The 16,368-nt window shown below is 45.6% G+C and overlaps 1 protein-coding gene across 1 annotated transcript in view; it reads right to left on the reverse strand.

Annotated features, from left to right (window-relative positions):
• Positions 1–16,368, reverse strand: part of CNN3 (calponin 3) — a 73,510-nt gene that overhangs the window by 6,803 nt on the left and 50,339 nt on the right. Inside the window, exons 3-6 of the mRNA XM_068239754.1 lie at positions 8,014–8,080; positions 7,757–7,894; positions 3,131–3,247; positions 507–653 (exon numbers count right to left, since the gene is read on the reverse strand). Of these exons, the coding sequence (XP_068095855.1) occupies positions 507–653; positions 3,131–3,247; positions 7,757–7,894; positions 8,014–8,080 (469 nt within the window). The remainder of the gene's footprint in view (positions 1–506; positions 654–3,130; positions 3,248–7,756; positions 7,895–8,013; positions 8,081–16,368) is intronic.

A 16,368-nucleotide genomic window follows, 5' to 3' on the forward strand; every position in this document is an offset into this window, starting at 1 on the left:
TCACAACGTTTCAGGGCAGCCGCCCCTTTGTCAAGCTAAGCTGTACGCCTTAGCTTGACAAAGGGGCGGCTGCCCTGAAACGTTGTGATGACAGCTGATTACTGCCAATAAAAAGAGCTGAAATCTCAAATAGATGGTGCCGGTCTCATCTCTACAATCTGACTTCTGAGCCTATGTGCAGCTGGCTCTACCGTGGCACATCGCAAACGTGTATTGAGGAAGTGCTCCACTACCACTTGAAAGGAACAGGCTGAGGTCTGGAAATGCACAGCAGCTTGCCTGTGTGTGTAATTATTACAAACAAAACATGGCTGCCCTCATATCACAGGAATTAATAATCATATACTGTTGAAGCTGTTTGCAGCTAAAGATACTGTGTAAACTTTAGATAAGTTATATAGACAAGTTACTTGTTATAGTAAGTTTTTCATCTTGGATCTGCTTTAAGGCTGACAGTTTGCTGAAACTGACAAGCGTTTAAGCATTGGCACTGGAATGCCACTTACCTGACTGGCACCTTTGTTTGTTCCCATCTGTAAACTGATTGTCGTCTGGTCAAATGGTTTATCAGTCTGCATCTTTGGATCATACAAATGTCGCCGGGTGCCATAGGCCGTCATTCCTGCTTGGCTGGCACATTTGTTTGTTCCCATCTGCAACCAGTAAGAAGAAGTAGTTGGCTATATGCTCCTGGCTCATTTTTTGTGATGTAAACACTGGCAGAGATAAGCAACAATATTGATAAAGCAAAGGCAAAAATCAATATTCCAAACAAAATACACTACTACTGTATGAGATCCTTATTTTAAAGTTAACTGAAGCACGTTGGTGTATGTGCCCTAACACTGAAATACTATGTTCACTGTACTAGCAGGACGCAGGGACCAGACATGCTGAAGCCTGCAATTATTGCCTTACATTATAAGAGGCATGACTTCAGGAAATGAGGTTAAGTGGAGAACAAACAACCCACTTAACTGATAGTGGAGTCAGCCAGGCCAGCATAGTACACTGTGGCTCAGACTTGCCCTTTGCAGTGAGCGAGTAACTAGACAAGACAAATAACATTTATATGGCGGTTTTCTCCTGGCGGACTCAAAGCGCCAGAGCTGCAGCCACTAGGACACGCTCTATAGGCAGTAGCAGTGTTAGGGAGACTTGCCTAAGGTCTCCTCCTGAATAGGTGCTGGCTTACTGAACAGGCAGAGCAGAGATTCGAACCCTGGTCTCCTGTGTCAGAGGCAGAGCCGTTAACCATTACACCATCCAGCCACCACCTGATAGTGGGGTAAGCCAGGCCAGCATAGTGCACTGTGGCTCAGACTTGCCCTTTGCAGTGAGCGAGTAACTGATAGTGGAGTAAGCCAGGCCAGCATAGTACACGGTGGCTCAGACTTGCCTTTGCAGTGAGCGAGTAACTGATAGTGGAGTAAGCCAGGCCAGCATAGTACACGGTGGCTCAGACTTGCCTTTGCAGTGAGCGAGTAACTGATAGTGGAGTAAGCCAGGCCAGCATAGTACACTGTGGCTCAGACTTGCCCTTTGCAGTGAGCGAGCAGAAATGTAATGCTGGGAATACACGTTACGATTCTCCGCTCGATCTATTAGCCATTCGATTCTCTGCTTAATTCTCTTATCTTAGCTTCGTTTTTCTTCTCTTTTTTCCATTCACTTCTATGAGAAATTGAGCGGAACAGAATCGAGCGGAGAATCGGACATGTCGGAATTTTATCATCAAAGGCATCTATCGGAATGATTCATCGCAAAAAACGTAACGTGTATTGCCATCATTAAAGAGGAGCTGTTAGGTATAAGGTCTCAGAGAAAATAAACACATATATCAGTAGCTAAAGATTGGCTGTACTTACATTACATATGCATTTCACTGTCCACGTTTGGATTTCACAGAATTTGTATATAGTATATGCAGAGATAGATGCTCCTGACAGCTCATGGCAGGCTCCATGTTTTTCTGTCAAATGTGTCGTCATGTCCTGCCTGCTTCCTGATCACAGATAAGCTCCTACTTGAGCAACACAGTGTGCAGTGAATATTAATGAGCCATGTGGCTAGGAACAATAGCTGACTCCTGCAGAGTACTCTGCCCCGAGATTTATCAGTGCTACACGCTGGACTGATTACAAGCTTCTGTAACGTCTCATTAGCAGCCGAGGGGAGGGCCCCAGAATGCTTTGCAGTTTAGTATGCGGCTTGCGTCCTTATGGCTCTGTAACAGACTTGCTGATAAGCACACATCAAAGGTAACTGAGATTTTTATCTTCACTAATGGCTTTTGGGCTTCCTTCTAAACTGTTTAACACAGGAGAATAGAGGTTTAAATTAGCTTCTGCAGCCTGACAGTTACTCTTTAAGCCCCATCTACACCATACAATTTTCTTGTCCGATTCGATTCAATTTGCTTAGATTCAATCCAACACATCCGATCGGAATTTGATTCGATTGAATTTGCCATTGCAAAACAGGTGGTCTTACATCAGGCAACTTGGCGGGCGATCGACTATTCGATTTGATTATTATAAATCTGATCAAAACCAGTGCCACCAAGAGCATGCTCGTTTGATAATGTAACAAATTTCGGTCCGGAATTGGCCGTGTGTATCGATTGGACATGCTACAAGATGTAAAGCCAACATGGTCGATCAGGTGCGCGGCGGTAATGGCGTGCGATATGGGGATGAGCGACGAACCCCCAGGTGCGGTCCCTTCCTCATGTGTGCCGTGCAGTATATTTTACCTGACTGTGTCCGCCACTGGCTCTGTCTCCGCACTGCCTCCCATACGCGCTCCCATGGTTGCCGTCGTATGGGCGTGTGTGAGGTCACATTTTACAGAGAGGAAAGCTCCAGGATTGGCGGATGCGGTGTCACAAGGTCGATTCCCGAGAGATTTCATGCTGAAATCGATATAGAATCAGCCTGCAGTGCATGGGCAGGCAACAGATCCCTTTACAATCAGAGAGCAATCTGTCTCTTGGTCGATCTGCCCACACGTTATCTGATGGATAGGCACATTAAGTCATTCCTCCTCTCTAGCAGCTGAGGAAGGGCTCTGCCTGAAACCCCCAGTGCAACCATCGTGCCCCACTGCAAGCCTGTGGTGAGAACGTTACCTGTAAACCAATGACGCTCTGTCCAGCTTTCATCTTCCCTTCATCAAACTGTCTTTTCTGCTTCTCTGCATACTTCACCCCAATATCCACTGTAGTGTGAAAACCTTTGGTTTTTGCCTGGAATGAGAAAACATTTACTCACTATAAACGTCTGATAAGCATTTATAACCTCTGATAAAGCAAATACAAGCATCTTTACTTTTCACCATACACATGCTGCCATTTGGAGAAAATTATACAAAAACATGGCCTGACATATCATTGCTATGCTGATGACACCCAGCTATATTGGTCATTCAAACCTTGCATCACAGACCCTTCTCCGCAAATAAATGCATGTTTAGCTGAGCTTCAGGATTGGATGAATAATAATTGGCTAAAACTTAATGCTGACAAAACTGAGGTTCTTGTTATCGAGGGTCAGGGCTCAACAGCAAAGCAGCCCCAGTCTCAACCAGCACTGCTAAGGATAGGGAGCTCAGGACCTGAACAACTCAGACTGTGCGCAGCCTGGAAGTACTGACTGATGGGAAATACAGCATCAGGAATCAAATCTCAGCTGTTGTGAAACATTCCTTCTTTCACTTAAAGGACTTACGAGGCGAAATGAGGGAAAAAAAAGTTAATCACTTGCCTCATCTTTTCAGGCACGGAGGAGGCCGTCCGCGCCGATTCGCCGGGTCCCCCCGCTCTTTAGTCCCCCGGGCTGGCTGCCGACCCCACGGCCCGGGTCGGGCTCTCTTGCCTCTCCTAAAATGGCCGCTTGCTCTGGCCGCGGCTGCGCAGTCCGCATAGCCGCGAGTGCGGCTGCGCAGCTCTAGGGCCAACCCCCCTGATCCATGCTACGTAGCTCGTGGATCGCGGAGGTTGGCCCTAGAGCTGCGCAGCCGCACTTGCGGCTATGCAGACTGCGCAGCCGCGGCCAGAGCAAGCGGCCATTTTAGGAGAGGCAAGAGAGCCCGACCCGGGCCGTGGGGTCGGCAGCCGGCCCGGGGGGCTAATGAGCGGGGGGACCCGGCGGATCGGCGCGGAGGACACGGATGGCGTCCTCCGTGCTTGAAAAGATAAGGCAAGTGATTAACTTTTTTCCCTCATTTCGCCTCGTTAAGTCCTTTAAGGAATATTGCAAGGATTAAATACCTCATACCTTCAGGAGGATCTTCCAACCCTAGTTCATGCCTTCATCACATCAAGGTTGGACTACTGCTATGTCCTCTACACAGGCCTTCATAAGAAAGACATACACCGCCTGCAATTAGTACAGAATGCCGCCACAAGGCTGTTAACGAGCCAACCCCGCCATTGCCACATAACACTAACCCCGTGCTCACTCCACTGGCTACCGATAAAATGGAGAAGTAGTAGTATGGGGGAGGAATAGCTTCTCACAATACAGAAAGTTTCATCTTTCTTTCTAAATCTTCCTCTAACACAAAAAACTCCTTTCCCACAATGCAGCAAGGTTCACAGACCGTAAACTGTCAGGACCTAGCACTGTGGGAGGTTTCATCACAATATCAGCAATACAGACCCCCCCCCCCCCCCCATGACGTATTTGAGAAAAGGTAAAGATTTCTCATGGGAAAGGGGGTATCAGCTACTGGCTGGAATGAAGTTCAATCCTTGGTTAACAGTTCTTTGTTACTTTGTTTAGAAATGTATGTGGAATCCCCAGAGATCACATGTGGGGAATTGATGACTTCCTCAGATAGTGAGAGACAGCAGGAGGAGCAGGGCGGAGGACTGTCGCTGGGAGACACTCCAAAGAGGAAATGTAACTGCAGACATCTTCCTGCATGCTGAGTAACTGAGGACATTTATCACGTGCGCACATGTGCAGGACTGCAGAAGTAGGATTCTGGAACATAAACTGGCTTCTCTCACTACTAGAAATGCAATGTAAAAAGAATAAAATATAGTGCATTGTTATAAAGCAGAAATCAGCCACTGGTGCAGCTACAGTATATGTGGACCTCATTTTTCTAGTGGGGCGTTCCTGGAAACCCAGCCTGCATTAGAATACACAGGTGGAAAAAGCTTGCAAACCTCACGTGTGCAATATCAGATCTTAGTTAGGGTTGCTGCAGTTTTAGTAAGTAAATACTGTATATCTGGGGTATCCTAGTCATCTAACAAAAAAAATACACATTTGAATAAATCCAGATCATGGTGTCTGAACTCCAATCTGTACAAATCCACAATGAGTGGTTACTGAACTGCAGCCTCAACACCAAATAATTTGTGTATGGACATTCCACCATCAAAGTTTGTTAGATGACATTCACAGATACACTGACAAGACAGGACGGGGACTCAATGACAACACAACTGCTATACTCCTGAAGATGGATATTCTGGTCTACACAGAAAACCATCTCATCTATTCCAGCAGCCAATCCCTGGACAAAAAAGTAAAGATGTCCTCCTGGTTCAAAGGTCAAAAAGATGCCATATTTACAAATGAACCCTTTTTATTAAAGATTACAAAATTTCGCCCCACTGCTTTGGAATGCTGTAGAAGAGTTTTCCATGTTGCAATGCATCAAAATGAGGGCATTTGTCCGACAGATGAGCAAACCAGAGCGGGCGATGTGGTCATATCACACTGCTCACAATCCATAAGCCAACAGTAAGCAGAGACATCCGGGGTGATGCACACCAGTCAAACCAGCAGATCCAGCATTGCATCCTGCACTCAGGATTACAAAACTGCAGAGATCCTGGATTAAGATTGTGATCTTCAAGACAGGGCTTTTCACATTTAACATAAACCTGCTTAAAGGATTTACGAGTCCAAATAACAAAAACAAAACAAAACGTAAGTACCTGAATTGAATTTGAATGCACAGAAAACGCCATCCACGCAGTTCAATAGTGCCCCCGGGCCGCTCCCAACCCCACAGCCCGGGTCGGGCTCTCCTGCCTCCACTAAAATGGCCGCTGGAGCTGGCCGCGGCTTCGCAGTCCGCATAGACGCGAGTGTGGCTGCACAGCTCTAGGGCCCCTTGATTCTACGCTACAGGAGACGGGGGGGCATGCCCTAGAACTGCTCAGCAGCACTCGTCTATGCAGACTGCGCAGCCACGGCCAGCTCCGGTGGCCATTTTAGTGGAGGCAGGAGAGCGGCCCGGGGGCACTATTAAACTGCAGGGACCCGGCGGAACAGCACGGAGGGCGCGGATGGCGTCCTCCATGCATTCAAATTCAATTCAGGTACTTAACTTTTTTTGTTTTTGGACTTGTAAGTCCTTTAAATTATTTCTGCAAATTGTCTTTATTTTACTAACCCCTTCCCCAAACAAATCTGCAGCTGCAAAAACCAGGGCCACCAGCTGGAAGCAGAGCTGCGGCGAGGGACAGATCGACTGCCAGGGGCTGAAGGCAGCCCCAGGTAAGTAGATGTCTTTTTTATTTCCTCAGAGGTGTCCTTTAAAAATAACCTGAGACAGAAGGAAAGAAGATAATATCTATCCATCCATCTCTGGGGGTTCCTCCAGCCCCCTCCACACAGATCACTCTCACTTTGCCATCCTCCACCTCTTGGATCTTCTCAATTTTCCATGGAAAGATCTCAGGTGTGCTGCGCACTGTGCATGCACTGGCCGTGCATTCCCGATGCCGTGTGCTGACGCAGAATACTCCCCACAGCAGTGTGACGGGGGAATGTGCACGGCTGGACTGCACCGACTAGCCCCAACTGCAGCACTTTTTGGGGCCAGTTTCAGAAGATCCAGGAGGAGAGGGGGAGGGAGCAAGAAGCCTGGAGGGGGCTGGAGGAAGCCCCAGGTATGTATACATTTCCCCCCTCCCAGTCTCATCCAATCGATAGAATCACACACCTTTGGTAGAGCAGTGCCGGAACCTGTAGCAGCGATAATCCAACAATCAAAAAAGGGATCTGCACACAGTCTCCAAACATATTACACACCAAATCATCTCAGCCCTCCCAGTCTCAGGCGCACTTTAAGGGCCCATTCACACTCAAAATCCCAAAACTGTAGCACTTTTTGCGTGGGCGATTTTACCACGATTCGCAGGGTAAAAATCACTGTGCACTCTCGCAATTCAGAGTGATCGTGATCAGCGCTTTTATAAGCACTGTACCATGATTGCTTCTGAATCGGGCAAAATGCTGCAGGGAACACGGTTTGCAATTGCCGCTAATCGCGAAACACCCGCGATTGGCGGCAGTTTAATCGCTGTCATAAGGTTATTATTGTCTAGCGCTTTAAAAAGCACCAGCACTTCAGCAATTAGCAGGAATCAGCTGCTAATCGCTTAAGTGAGAACAGGCCATAACTGTAAGGTCACACAACACGCCCCAATCCCACCAACATCCAGGCAGGCAGCTAAGCAGCTCAGACACTCTGGCTTTGCTCAGCACTGTTGACTCCACCCCCTTCCCCAACCCACTGTGTCCCTCACTCTAAGCCCATGTTGCTCCACAGATATGCAGCCTCACCCTCCAGCCCTTTGACACATTTCATTTCTAATTAGTGAAGGTCTCCTGTTTAAAGCAATCTGAAGGTCCATACGATCACAAAAATCATTGTTTCAGACAACCTATTTTACAGTTATGTGAAAACTTTTAGAATGTTAACAATGCAGAAATGTAGAGTGGCTTACCAGGCCAGCCAAGGACACCAGAGAGGTCTGCACTTGGGTCATGTTTCCATTCTCAAATAGGTCATTGGCCTCGAAGATGTCGTGTGGCTTCATGCCATAATCCTGAATGGCTTTAATGAAGTTTCCAATGTTCTCCAGCTGTTGAATAACGATGATATAACATGAAGACACATTTACCCCACATCAGTGCTAAATGAACAGTGTAAGCATATTCCAGGAAAGCACACTTTACCAGGAACACCGAGGATGACTCTTACCTTGTGCCAGTTCACTTTAGCTTCATTTATTTTCCTTATTGATCCAGGATGTAATATGTTTATTAGGCTAGAAAGAGAAATAAAATTGCTGTCACAAATATGTGGAGGAAAACAAAGTGAACCTTAACGGGTGGGTGGGGGTGGAGGGGTGTCGGTAGGGGGTGAAAAAAAGTCTCACTTACCTGGGGCTTCAACCACCCCCTGCAGACATGCTGTGCCTGCGTCCGGACAAACTGATCCTCCGTTCCCCCGCAGACAGCTAGTTTTGTTTGCACTGACTGGCCAGTCGCTGGGAGATTTCTCAAATGCCACAGTGGTGGGAGCGCAATCGAGGACATGCGCAGGCAGGGCAACCGGCGACTGGCCCGTCGGCAAAAAAACGGAACTAGCTGGTTGCAAGGGTCGGTTTCTCCCAGCGCAGGCACAGGATGTCTGCAGACGGCCAGTGGATGCCCCAGGTAAGTGAAACTTTTTGTCACCCCAGTTAGGGTTCACTTTCAAGACATAACCTGATAAAAAGCTTTCAGATTGCTACCTGACACTGAAATAAATGTGTGAAAGACGGTTTCTAGGCAGTGGTCTATGAAGAGCCATTTCTCACAGCCCAACCGCTGTTGTACTGGCTATTGCCTTCCTTAAAGGATACACTAGGTGACAAGTGACCAGGGCTGTGAAGTTGAAGACATTTTTGGGTACCTAGAGTCGAGTCGGTGGTTTCATAAACTGAGGATGATTTTTGTACCCACTCCATAGCCCTGCATGTGAAGTGATTAGATAAACATGTGTAAGCACAGAACCAAGCACACAAATTACTATGCAGTGTTCTTTTTCTCTCTCTGCCTGAAAGAGTTAAACATCAGAAATGCAAGTGAATTTCTGTACAGGTGGTTAGGTTAGACTACAGCGTATCCCTCACTGATAAGGAATTACAGCCATAAACACTTTCCTAGCATAAAATGCCTTCTGAGAGCAGGAAAGAGATAAAAAGGCCAATAGTTCATAGATTTTAGCTCTGGCATACTTCAATGAATGTGTCATTGAGCAGAAACAAGCAAACAGTAAAAACTTACAAAATAGATCTAAATATAAACAGACTGTAGGATATCTAAAAAAAAAACATTTTAGGAGGAGGAGGATAGATACAATGGTTTACCTCATCTGTTTATTTTCACCTAGCGTTTCCTTTAACCTCCCTAGCGGTATGGACAGAAATGTCCGTTCAAAAAAACATGCTGTGAACAGTATAAACATGCATACACATCAATACTCTCCTGCACTGTATACTAGACCCTTGCTTGACACATTTTGGCAAATTACAGGAAAAAAAAGTTTTAAAAATAAATTTTATCACTGTTTGCACAGAAATCCTGGGGGAATTGAACGCTGGGAAGGTTAAGGTGGAGTAAAGTGCAACTGCTCCTACACATCAAAATACTCACAGGATCAGCTATATACACATTGCAAGAAGTGAGGGAAGCAAGCTATTTTGTACAGACAGCCTAAATTTTGCTTTGGAATTGATCCTCCTGGCAGGAGTGGGAGTGATTAGTCAAACCAGATAGGAACGGCACACCCCCAGGAATATACAGAAAGCAGTCACTGCAGTAACACCAGATGCTGGGGAACTCTGGGAGTTTTACTTCACTCTTTGTAAAGTTTACTGGGGAAGTAGTGAGAATTTTGGGGATTCTTGTTGCCGTACTTTTAGGCGGGTTTCATTTCCCCATTACACAGTTTTAGCAGCAGCGCAAATGTAATGAATTGTAAAGGCTATTTTCATAATGGTTTCTGATACATACCCCCAGTGCCGGGACAAGGTCCTCCAGCACCCAAGGCTGAGACACCAAAGTGCGCCCCTCCATCCCTGCCACCCCAGCCGTCACACACTGATTGCTATTAGACTAAGAGGCGCCACAGGGCCCACAACCTCCCCAACACCTTAATCTCTAGTTATCTGGCTTGCAGTCACTGCCATGTATCCCCTTTTATTATTTATTTCTGCTTCAAACACAATAGGGGAATGACAGCTGAATGAATTCTGCGCCCCCTCCTACACTGCGCCCTGAGGCTGGAGCCTCTCCAGCCTATGCCTCGGCCCGGCCCTGCATACCCCTGATTCATTAAGATCAATCTCTGCTTTTCCAACATGAACTGTGCTGTGTTTGTACTGCCACTACTTCTCTAACTTTGCAGCTCAGCTGACATCTGATATGCGCCGGCAAGAGCTGAACATTTTTTGGCAACTTACAGGCTTTTTTTTTTTTTTTTTTTTAATAGCTATGTATTTAACCACTTCATGCAAAATTGAAGTTTATAAAATATCCTATTTGTACATCATCAGTGCTAATGCATTCTGCTGAATGCACATGCGCCACAGGAGCACACATGCGTGCCTATTTTAACATGAAGTAGTTAAATAGCACTATTTTCTGCATTGCTTTACTGAGTGGATTGGATGGTTCATGTCACCAACTGCCTCTCAGAGGAGAGCACAATGTCCCTACTACAGACATAGGCTTAACGTGGCCATACACTTATCAATTTTCCTGTTTGACTCCAGGCAGATTTAATCACTGATCAAATTTGTCAAAATTCTATTGCCACGGCATGTTTAATCGATTAAACCTTGATTAATTTCAGATTCTATCAGATACAACAGAATATTTGCATTGATCCAGGACAGGGCAGAAGCCCAGTGGTTGATCAACTGGCCATAGCAGTGCACTGCATCAACTAGTGCAACACTGCAGTTTGATACATTTTCAATAGATTTCTTGTTAAATGCTAGTGAATATGGATGAACTGTGTTGACGTGGGAAACTTGGGCACCCATGGCCGCTGGGAAACTTGGTTGCTGCATAAACCACAATACTAATCATGCCTATAGCAGCACCCAGTAGACAATTTGGGCATGAGAGGCAATGAGTGTAGCCTGGGTGACGGATCAAAAGCAGCAGCGTAGATAGCGGTGGCAAGTTGCCGGGTTAGTGTTAGGCTTAGACAGTGGTAAGTTAGGGTGTTTAGGTCTAGATAGTGGTAGGTTGGAGTTAGGAGTAGATACGAGTGAGGGTTAGTCTAAGAAGCAGATGACAAAACCACAATCAAAATAGGGCCCAGTTTCTGAAGAAACTTCCGCGGAGTGCCAGTTCACCTCCAGCAGCTGACGGGACCCAGGCGAAAGCCCCAACATTGCATCATCGCTAAAACTCCACTTTAAAGTGAACCCGAGGTGAGAGGGATATGGAGGCTGCCATATTTCCTTTAAACAATACCAGTTGCCTGGCAGCACTGCTCATCTATTTGGCTGCAGTAGTGGCTGAATTACACCAGAAACAAGCATGCAGCTAATCTTGTCAGGTGTGACAATGAAACACCTGATCTGCTGTATGCTTATTCAGGGTCTATGGCTGAAAGTATTAGAGGCTGAGGACAGCCAGGCAACCAGTATTGCTTAAAAGGAAATGAATATGGCAGCCTCCATATCACACTCACCACAGGTTCGCTTTAAAGGGTAATAAACACTGAAAGTATAGTCAGTATGGGCAGTAAGGTCAATATGCAGGCATGTCAATTAACATACCAGTACATTTTTGGTATATGGGAGGAAACTCAAACATAAGAAAAAAAAAACTCTATGCAGAGTGTCCATATTGGGAACTGAACGTGGGACTGGACACTGCAAGGCAAGGGTACTAGCCGCTATACCGCCTGCTTTTTAATTTTTAATTTATTTATTTTTTTGCTAGGGCCTTAGCAAATCTTTCCCCATGTGTATAAATCAAATAAGAACCTTTGTCATCTATGCAAACAAATGTATGTATATTCAGCTGTACCTTGTATCTACTGACCTCTTTGAGCTACAGTACGGTGCCAAAACAAACTGGCCTAATTTATCAAAGTGTGTAAGAGACTATTGCCCCTGTTCATTGGTAAGATTGTTCTATTCACCATTCCTTGGTACATTTAAAATAGGAATCTGACAGGCTGCTACGGACGACAGACAGAACTCTTATTACATTCATCCATAAACAAGGCCAGCTGTCTGTGCAGGATGCTGGAACGCAGGTGAGGAGATCATGTGATAACCAGAGACCGTTCCAATAGCACACAGCTGAAAGCCAGAAATGGCAGGTCTAGCAGTCATACTAGTTTCCATACAGCCACACAGAACCAGAGACTGTTTACTTTGTGAGCAGCGAACCGGTTTTACAGCATTTTCAAGATGTCTGGAGGTCAGTGTAATATGCTTATTGCTCCTGTTACAGTATGAATGGCCCTACTATCACCCGACACACCATCAGCACCTGCGTGTCAGAGGACAGATTGTTTATACAACTTCCACAGCTACAAGGGGGATTAACCAGCGTAATTCTCAGAGATGCCTCTGCACTTCCCCTGCATTCATTGTGGGATTTACTAAACCACCACATAGGAAAGTGCAGTGATAAAGGAAGCCATTTAAAAGCTTTATGGCATTGCTTCCAGCAGCAATAGATTGACAATAGCAGATAACAGCAGAAGCAAGTGGCTGAAAGCAGGGGATACTTTCTCTTGCTGGTATGCACTCTTACCTCCATTTAAAGCAAACCTGTAACATTAGGAAACACAAAAGATACTGGGTAGAGGAAAGCCTCTGGACCGTCCACAGGCTTCCCACGTCCTCCTGGAGATCACAGCTGGATGCCGGGACCCTCTGGAAGTTCTCAGCCACACTCCAGTCCATGAACAAGCGTGGCTGCACAGCACAGGATGACCGACACCTGCACAGTTGCATGGAGACGCTCTGCATCTTCTGTTAAGAATGAGCAATTCTGTACTACTGCACAGGCAGAAGGCGCTCATTCACAGATCAGCGCTGTGTTTCCCTACTTTATTACCCATACAGTTACCATATTTACTTTTGTGCACAATTAATATTGTCTGTTTCCAAATTGCAAATTCCCAAAGTACAGTTCTGAAAGCTGCCATTACATAGCTGCTGTATTAATTTATTAAAATCTATCTAGAAATCTATTCTCCGCTCTCTCTGCTTCTACTATGTGTGCAGCTCAGTCTCTCTAATGTTTACTAGTTGTAGCTGACAAAGGAATGTCCCTTAAAGAAAACCTGTAACAGAAAAAAGTGCCCCTGGGGGGTACTTACCTCGGGAGGGGGAAGCCTCTGGATCCCATCGAGGCTTCCCCAGTCCTCCATCCCATAGTGGTCTCTCTGGGCCCCTCGGAACGGGCGCGTAAATATTTACCTTTCCGGCTCCAGCGCAGTAGCGTCTCTCGGCTCGGGATCAGGCAAAAATAGCCAATCCCAGTAGAGCAGACTAGATTGGGATCTGTTATTTCCGCCTTAGCCCATCGGGGAGCCACTACAGCTCCTGCGCTGGAGCCGGGGAGGGTAAATATTGCAGCACAACAAATTGTCGGCTGTGCTTTCGGAGGGGTCCAGCAAGACCACCAGGGGACGAAGGACGACGAGGAAGCCTTGATAGGATCCAGAGGCTTCCCCCTCCTGAGGCAAGTACCCCCCCAGGGGCACTTTTTTTCCCAAGATGAAAAGATGACTTGTGAGACTGCAACACAAAAGCAGGAACCGATAATGTGTTTTTCATGAGAGTTACTCCTATTCTACAGAAAGTGCACAATGAACTGGGGTGACCTATTCCTAGATTAGTCACTGTAATCACCAACACTATTTAAACCTTTGTGACTCAGAACCATACCCTTCTCATAAAGATTTTGGGCCAGGGCTTATGTAACCAGTCATGACTTCTTCATCCAAGAACTCTCAGCAGTGCTGGAAACAGATGAAGCAGAACCTCTCACCGCACGCGTTTCAGTTTGTGTTGTCAGGCAAGCATTGTGCGGAGTGTTGTCCTGAAACAATATCACCCTCACCCCTGAGAAGGCCAGCACTTTTCTTCCACATTACTTGACACAGTTTTTCCAGTGGTGATAGCATAACTCAGCAGGCACAGTCTCACAATTTGAAAATAACACTCCACAAGCTGTATCTTAAAAAATCATGGTGGGGGTCACCACATTTTTACGGATTCCAAACACTGAATGATTCCTTGTTAAAGAAAACTTCAGACGAGTAACCGACTGAAGATACCCTGAGGGCTATGGCCCACTAGAGCAATTTCAGCAGCAATTTGGAACCACCAGCGATTTCAAAAATGCTATGTTCATGTATGAAGGTGAGCCCACTGGTGCGAGTGGTAATCGCAACTGTCATCCTGCAGCATATTTGCGGCGTTGATTCAATATTAAGCATAGAACTGCTGCAAAAAAGCTTTGCAATCGCTATAGAAAAGTGATTTTGCAGCGATTTTACTACCCGCACCAAATGGTTAGCACTAAAATGGCTACAGAAAACGCCTGGAATCACTGCTAAAGAAGAAGAAAAAAAAAAAAAATTTGTACTTCCTACAGTCAAGAACAAACATTCCATTACTGGTGCCCACAAGGATCAGTGATATTATAATTGGGATGATGTCTTTTTTATATTTATCCAGGAGAAAGACTAAAAAACCTTTAGGTCCTTTTTGATGTGATCCACTTCACTTCAAAACAACTCACTTTATTTGTAGAAAGGACTATGATATAAACATAAAGCACATTGTCTTGTAGATCTTGTGGTACAAAAATATCCAAAATCTTTATTGACACAATTACAAAATTCTTAAAAAAGGAGGTCTCTGCAGGATGCTCCTCATTTTTGTACCACAAGATCTACAAGACTTTGTGCTTTGTGTTTATACCATAGTCCTTTCTACAAATAAAAGTGAGTTGCCCACAAGGATCAGGACTGTATGCCCCTGGCAAAAAAAAAAAAAAAAAAAATGGTTATCCTGCTGATCCTCTGCCTCTTATACTTTTAGCCCTAGACCCTAAGCCAGGGCTGTGGAGTCGGTACAAAAATCATCTGACTCCAACTCCTCACAGTGTTCCCCAACCCTGTCTTCAAGGCCCTCCAACAGTGCAAGTTTTTGTGGAAATCCACACCGGCAGGTAATACGCTCTGCAGAGACACTAATTAAGGGTGTATACACACGTCAGATAAAAAAGTCTTTGGAAAATGAAAGATCACAGACCAATTTTACCCACTTTCATATAGTATGAGTGCCATACTCTACACAGTCTATTCTATTGAGCTGAACTCCCCATCGGATAAAAATCTTTGCAAGAAGCTGCACACAAAGATGCTGTACACATGCAACAGATCAGTATCTGCAAAAGATCCGTTCCTGCAAAAGATCCGTTCCTGCAAAAGATCCGTTCCTGCAAAATGCATTCATAGTCTAGGATATCTGCAGATCGCGTACACACCTTGTTTAACGGACAATTATCTGTAGATCAGATCCACCAGGTTGGATCTTCAGATCGGCAGATAATTGTCTGATCTGCAGATGAATGTCCATTAAACAAGGTGTGTATGGGATCTGCAGATATCATAGACTATGAATGCATTTTGCAGGAATGGATCTTTTGCAGGGATTGATCTTTTGCAGATACTGATCTGGTACATGTGTACAGCATCTTTGTGTGCAGCATCTTGCAAAGATTTGTATCTGATGGAGAGTTCAGCTCCATAGAATAGACTGTGTAGACTATGGCTCTCATACTACATGGAAGGGGGTAAAATTGGTCTGTGATCTTTCATTTTCCAAAGACTTTTATCTGACGTGTGTACCCACCTTTACTCACCTGTGCTTGTGGTTTTCACAAAACAGGCCCTGTTGATGGGCCTTGAGGACAGGGATGGGGGAACTCTGGTTTATGAAACCGACTCCAACTCAGAACACCCAAAATTGCTCTGACTCAGACTCCTCAGTTTATGAAACCACTGACTCCAATTCCCCAAAATAACTCAGACTCAGTCTAAAAGGTGCGTACACACGCACTACTATAAGGAACGACGGGTAGGCCGGTCCCTCCCGCTGCGCGGGCATTCCAGCGATAGAGTGTGTACAGTCTGTCTGCAGATTGATAACACTGCTTCTGAACGATCCGCTCAGCAGATTGCTCAGAAACAGCCTTATCAATCTGCGGACAAACTGTACACAAGCTCTACTATTGCTGGAACGCCCATCGAGCAACGACGGACTCGTCATTCCTGCAAATAGAGCGTGTGTACGCACCTTAATACTTACCAGCGCTGTGGATTTTCTACTAAAATCATTAGACTCAGTCTCCCAACTCCTCAGTTTATAAAACCTCCAGCGGGCTTGGGGGTGGTAAGTAATCCGGGTGCAGCGGAAAGGTACAGGTACAGAGGATAATGAGGGATGGCATGGAATACAGGGGGACTTAAAGTTAAAAACTGTATATTTAACCTCAGATCAGCATATTTAACCTCAGA

The sequence above is a fragment of the Hyperolius riggenbachi genome, chromosome 6 (assembly GCF_040937935.1).
Source record: "Hyperolius riggenbachi isolate aHypRig1 chromosome 6, aHypRig1.pri, whole genome shotgun sequence".
Lineage (NCBI taxonomy): Eukaryota > Metazoa > Chordata > Amphibia > Anura > Hyperoliidae > Hyperolius > Hyperolius riggenbachi.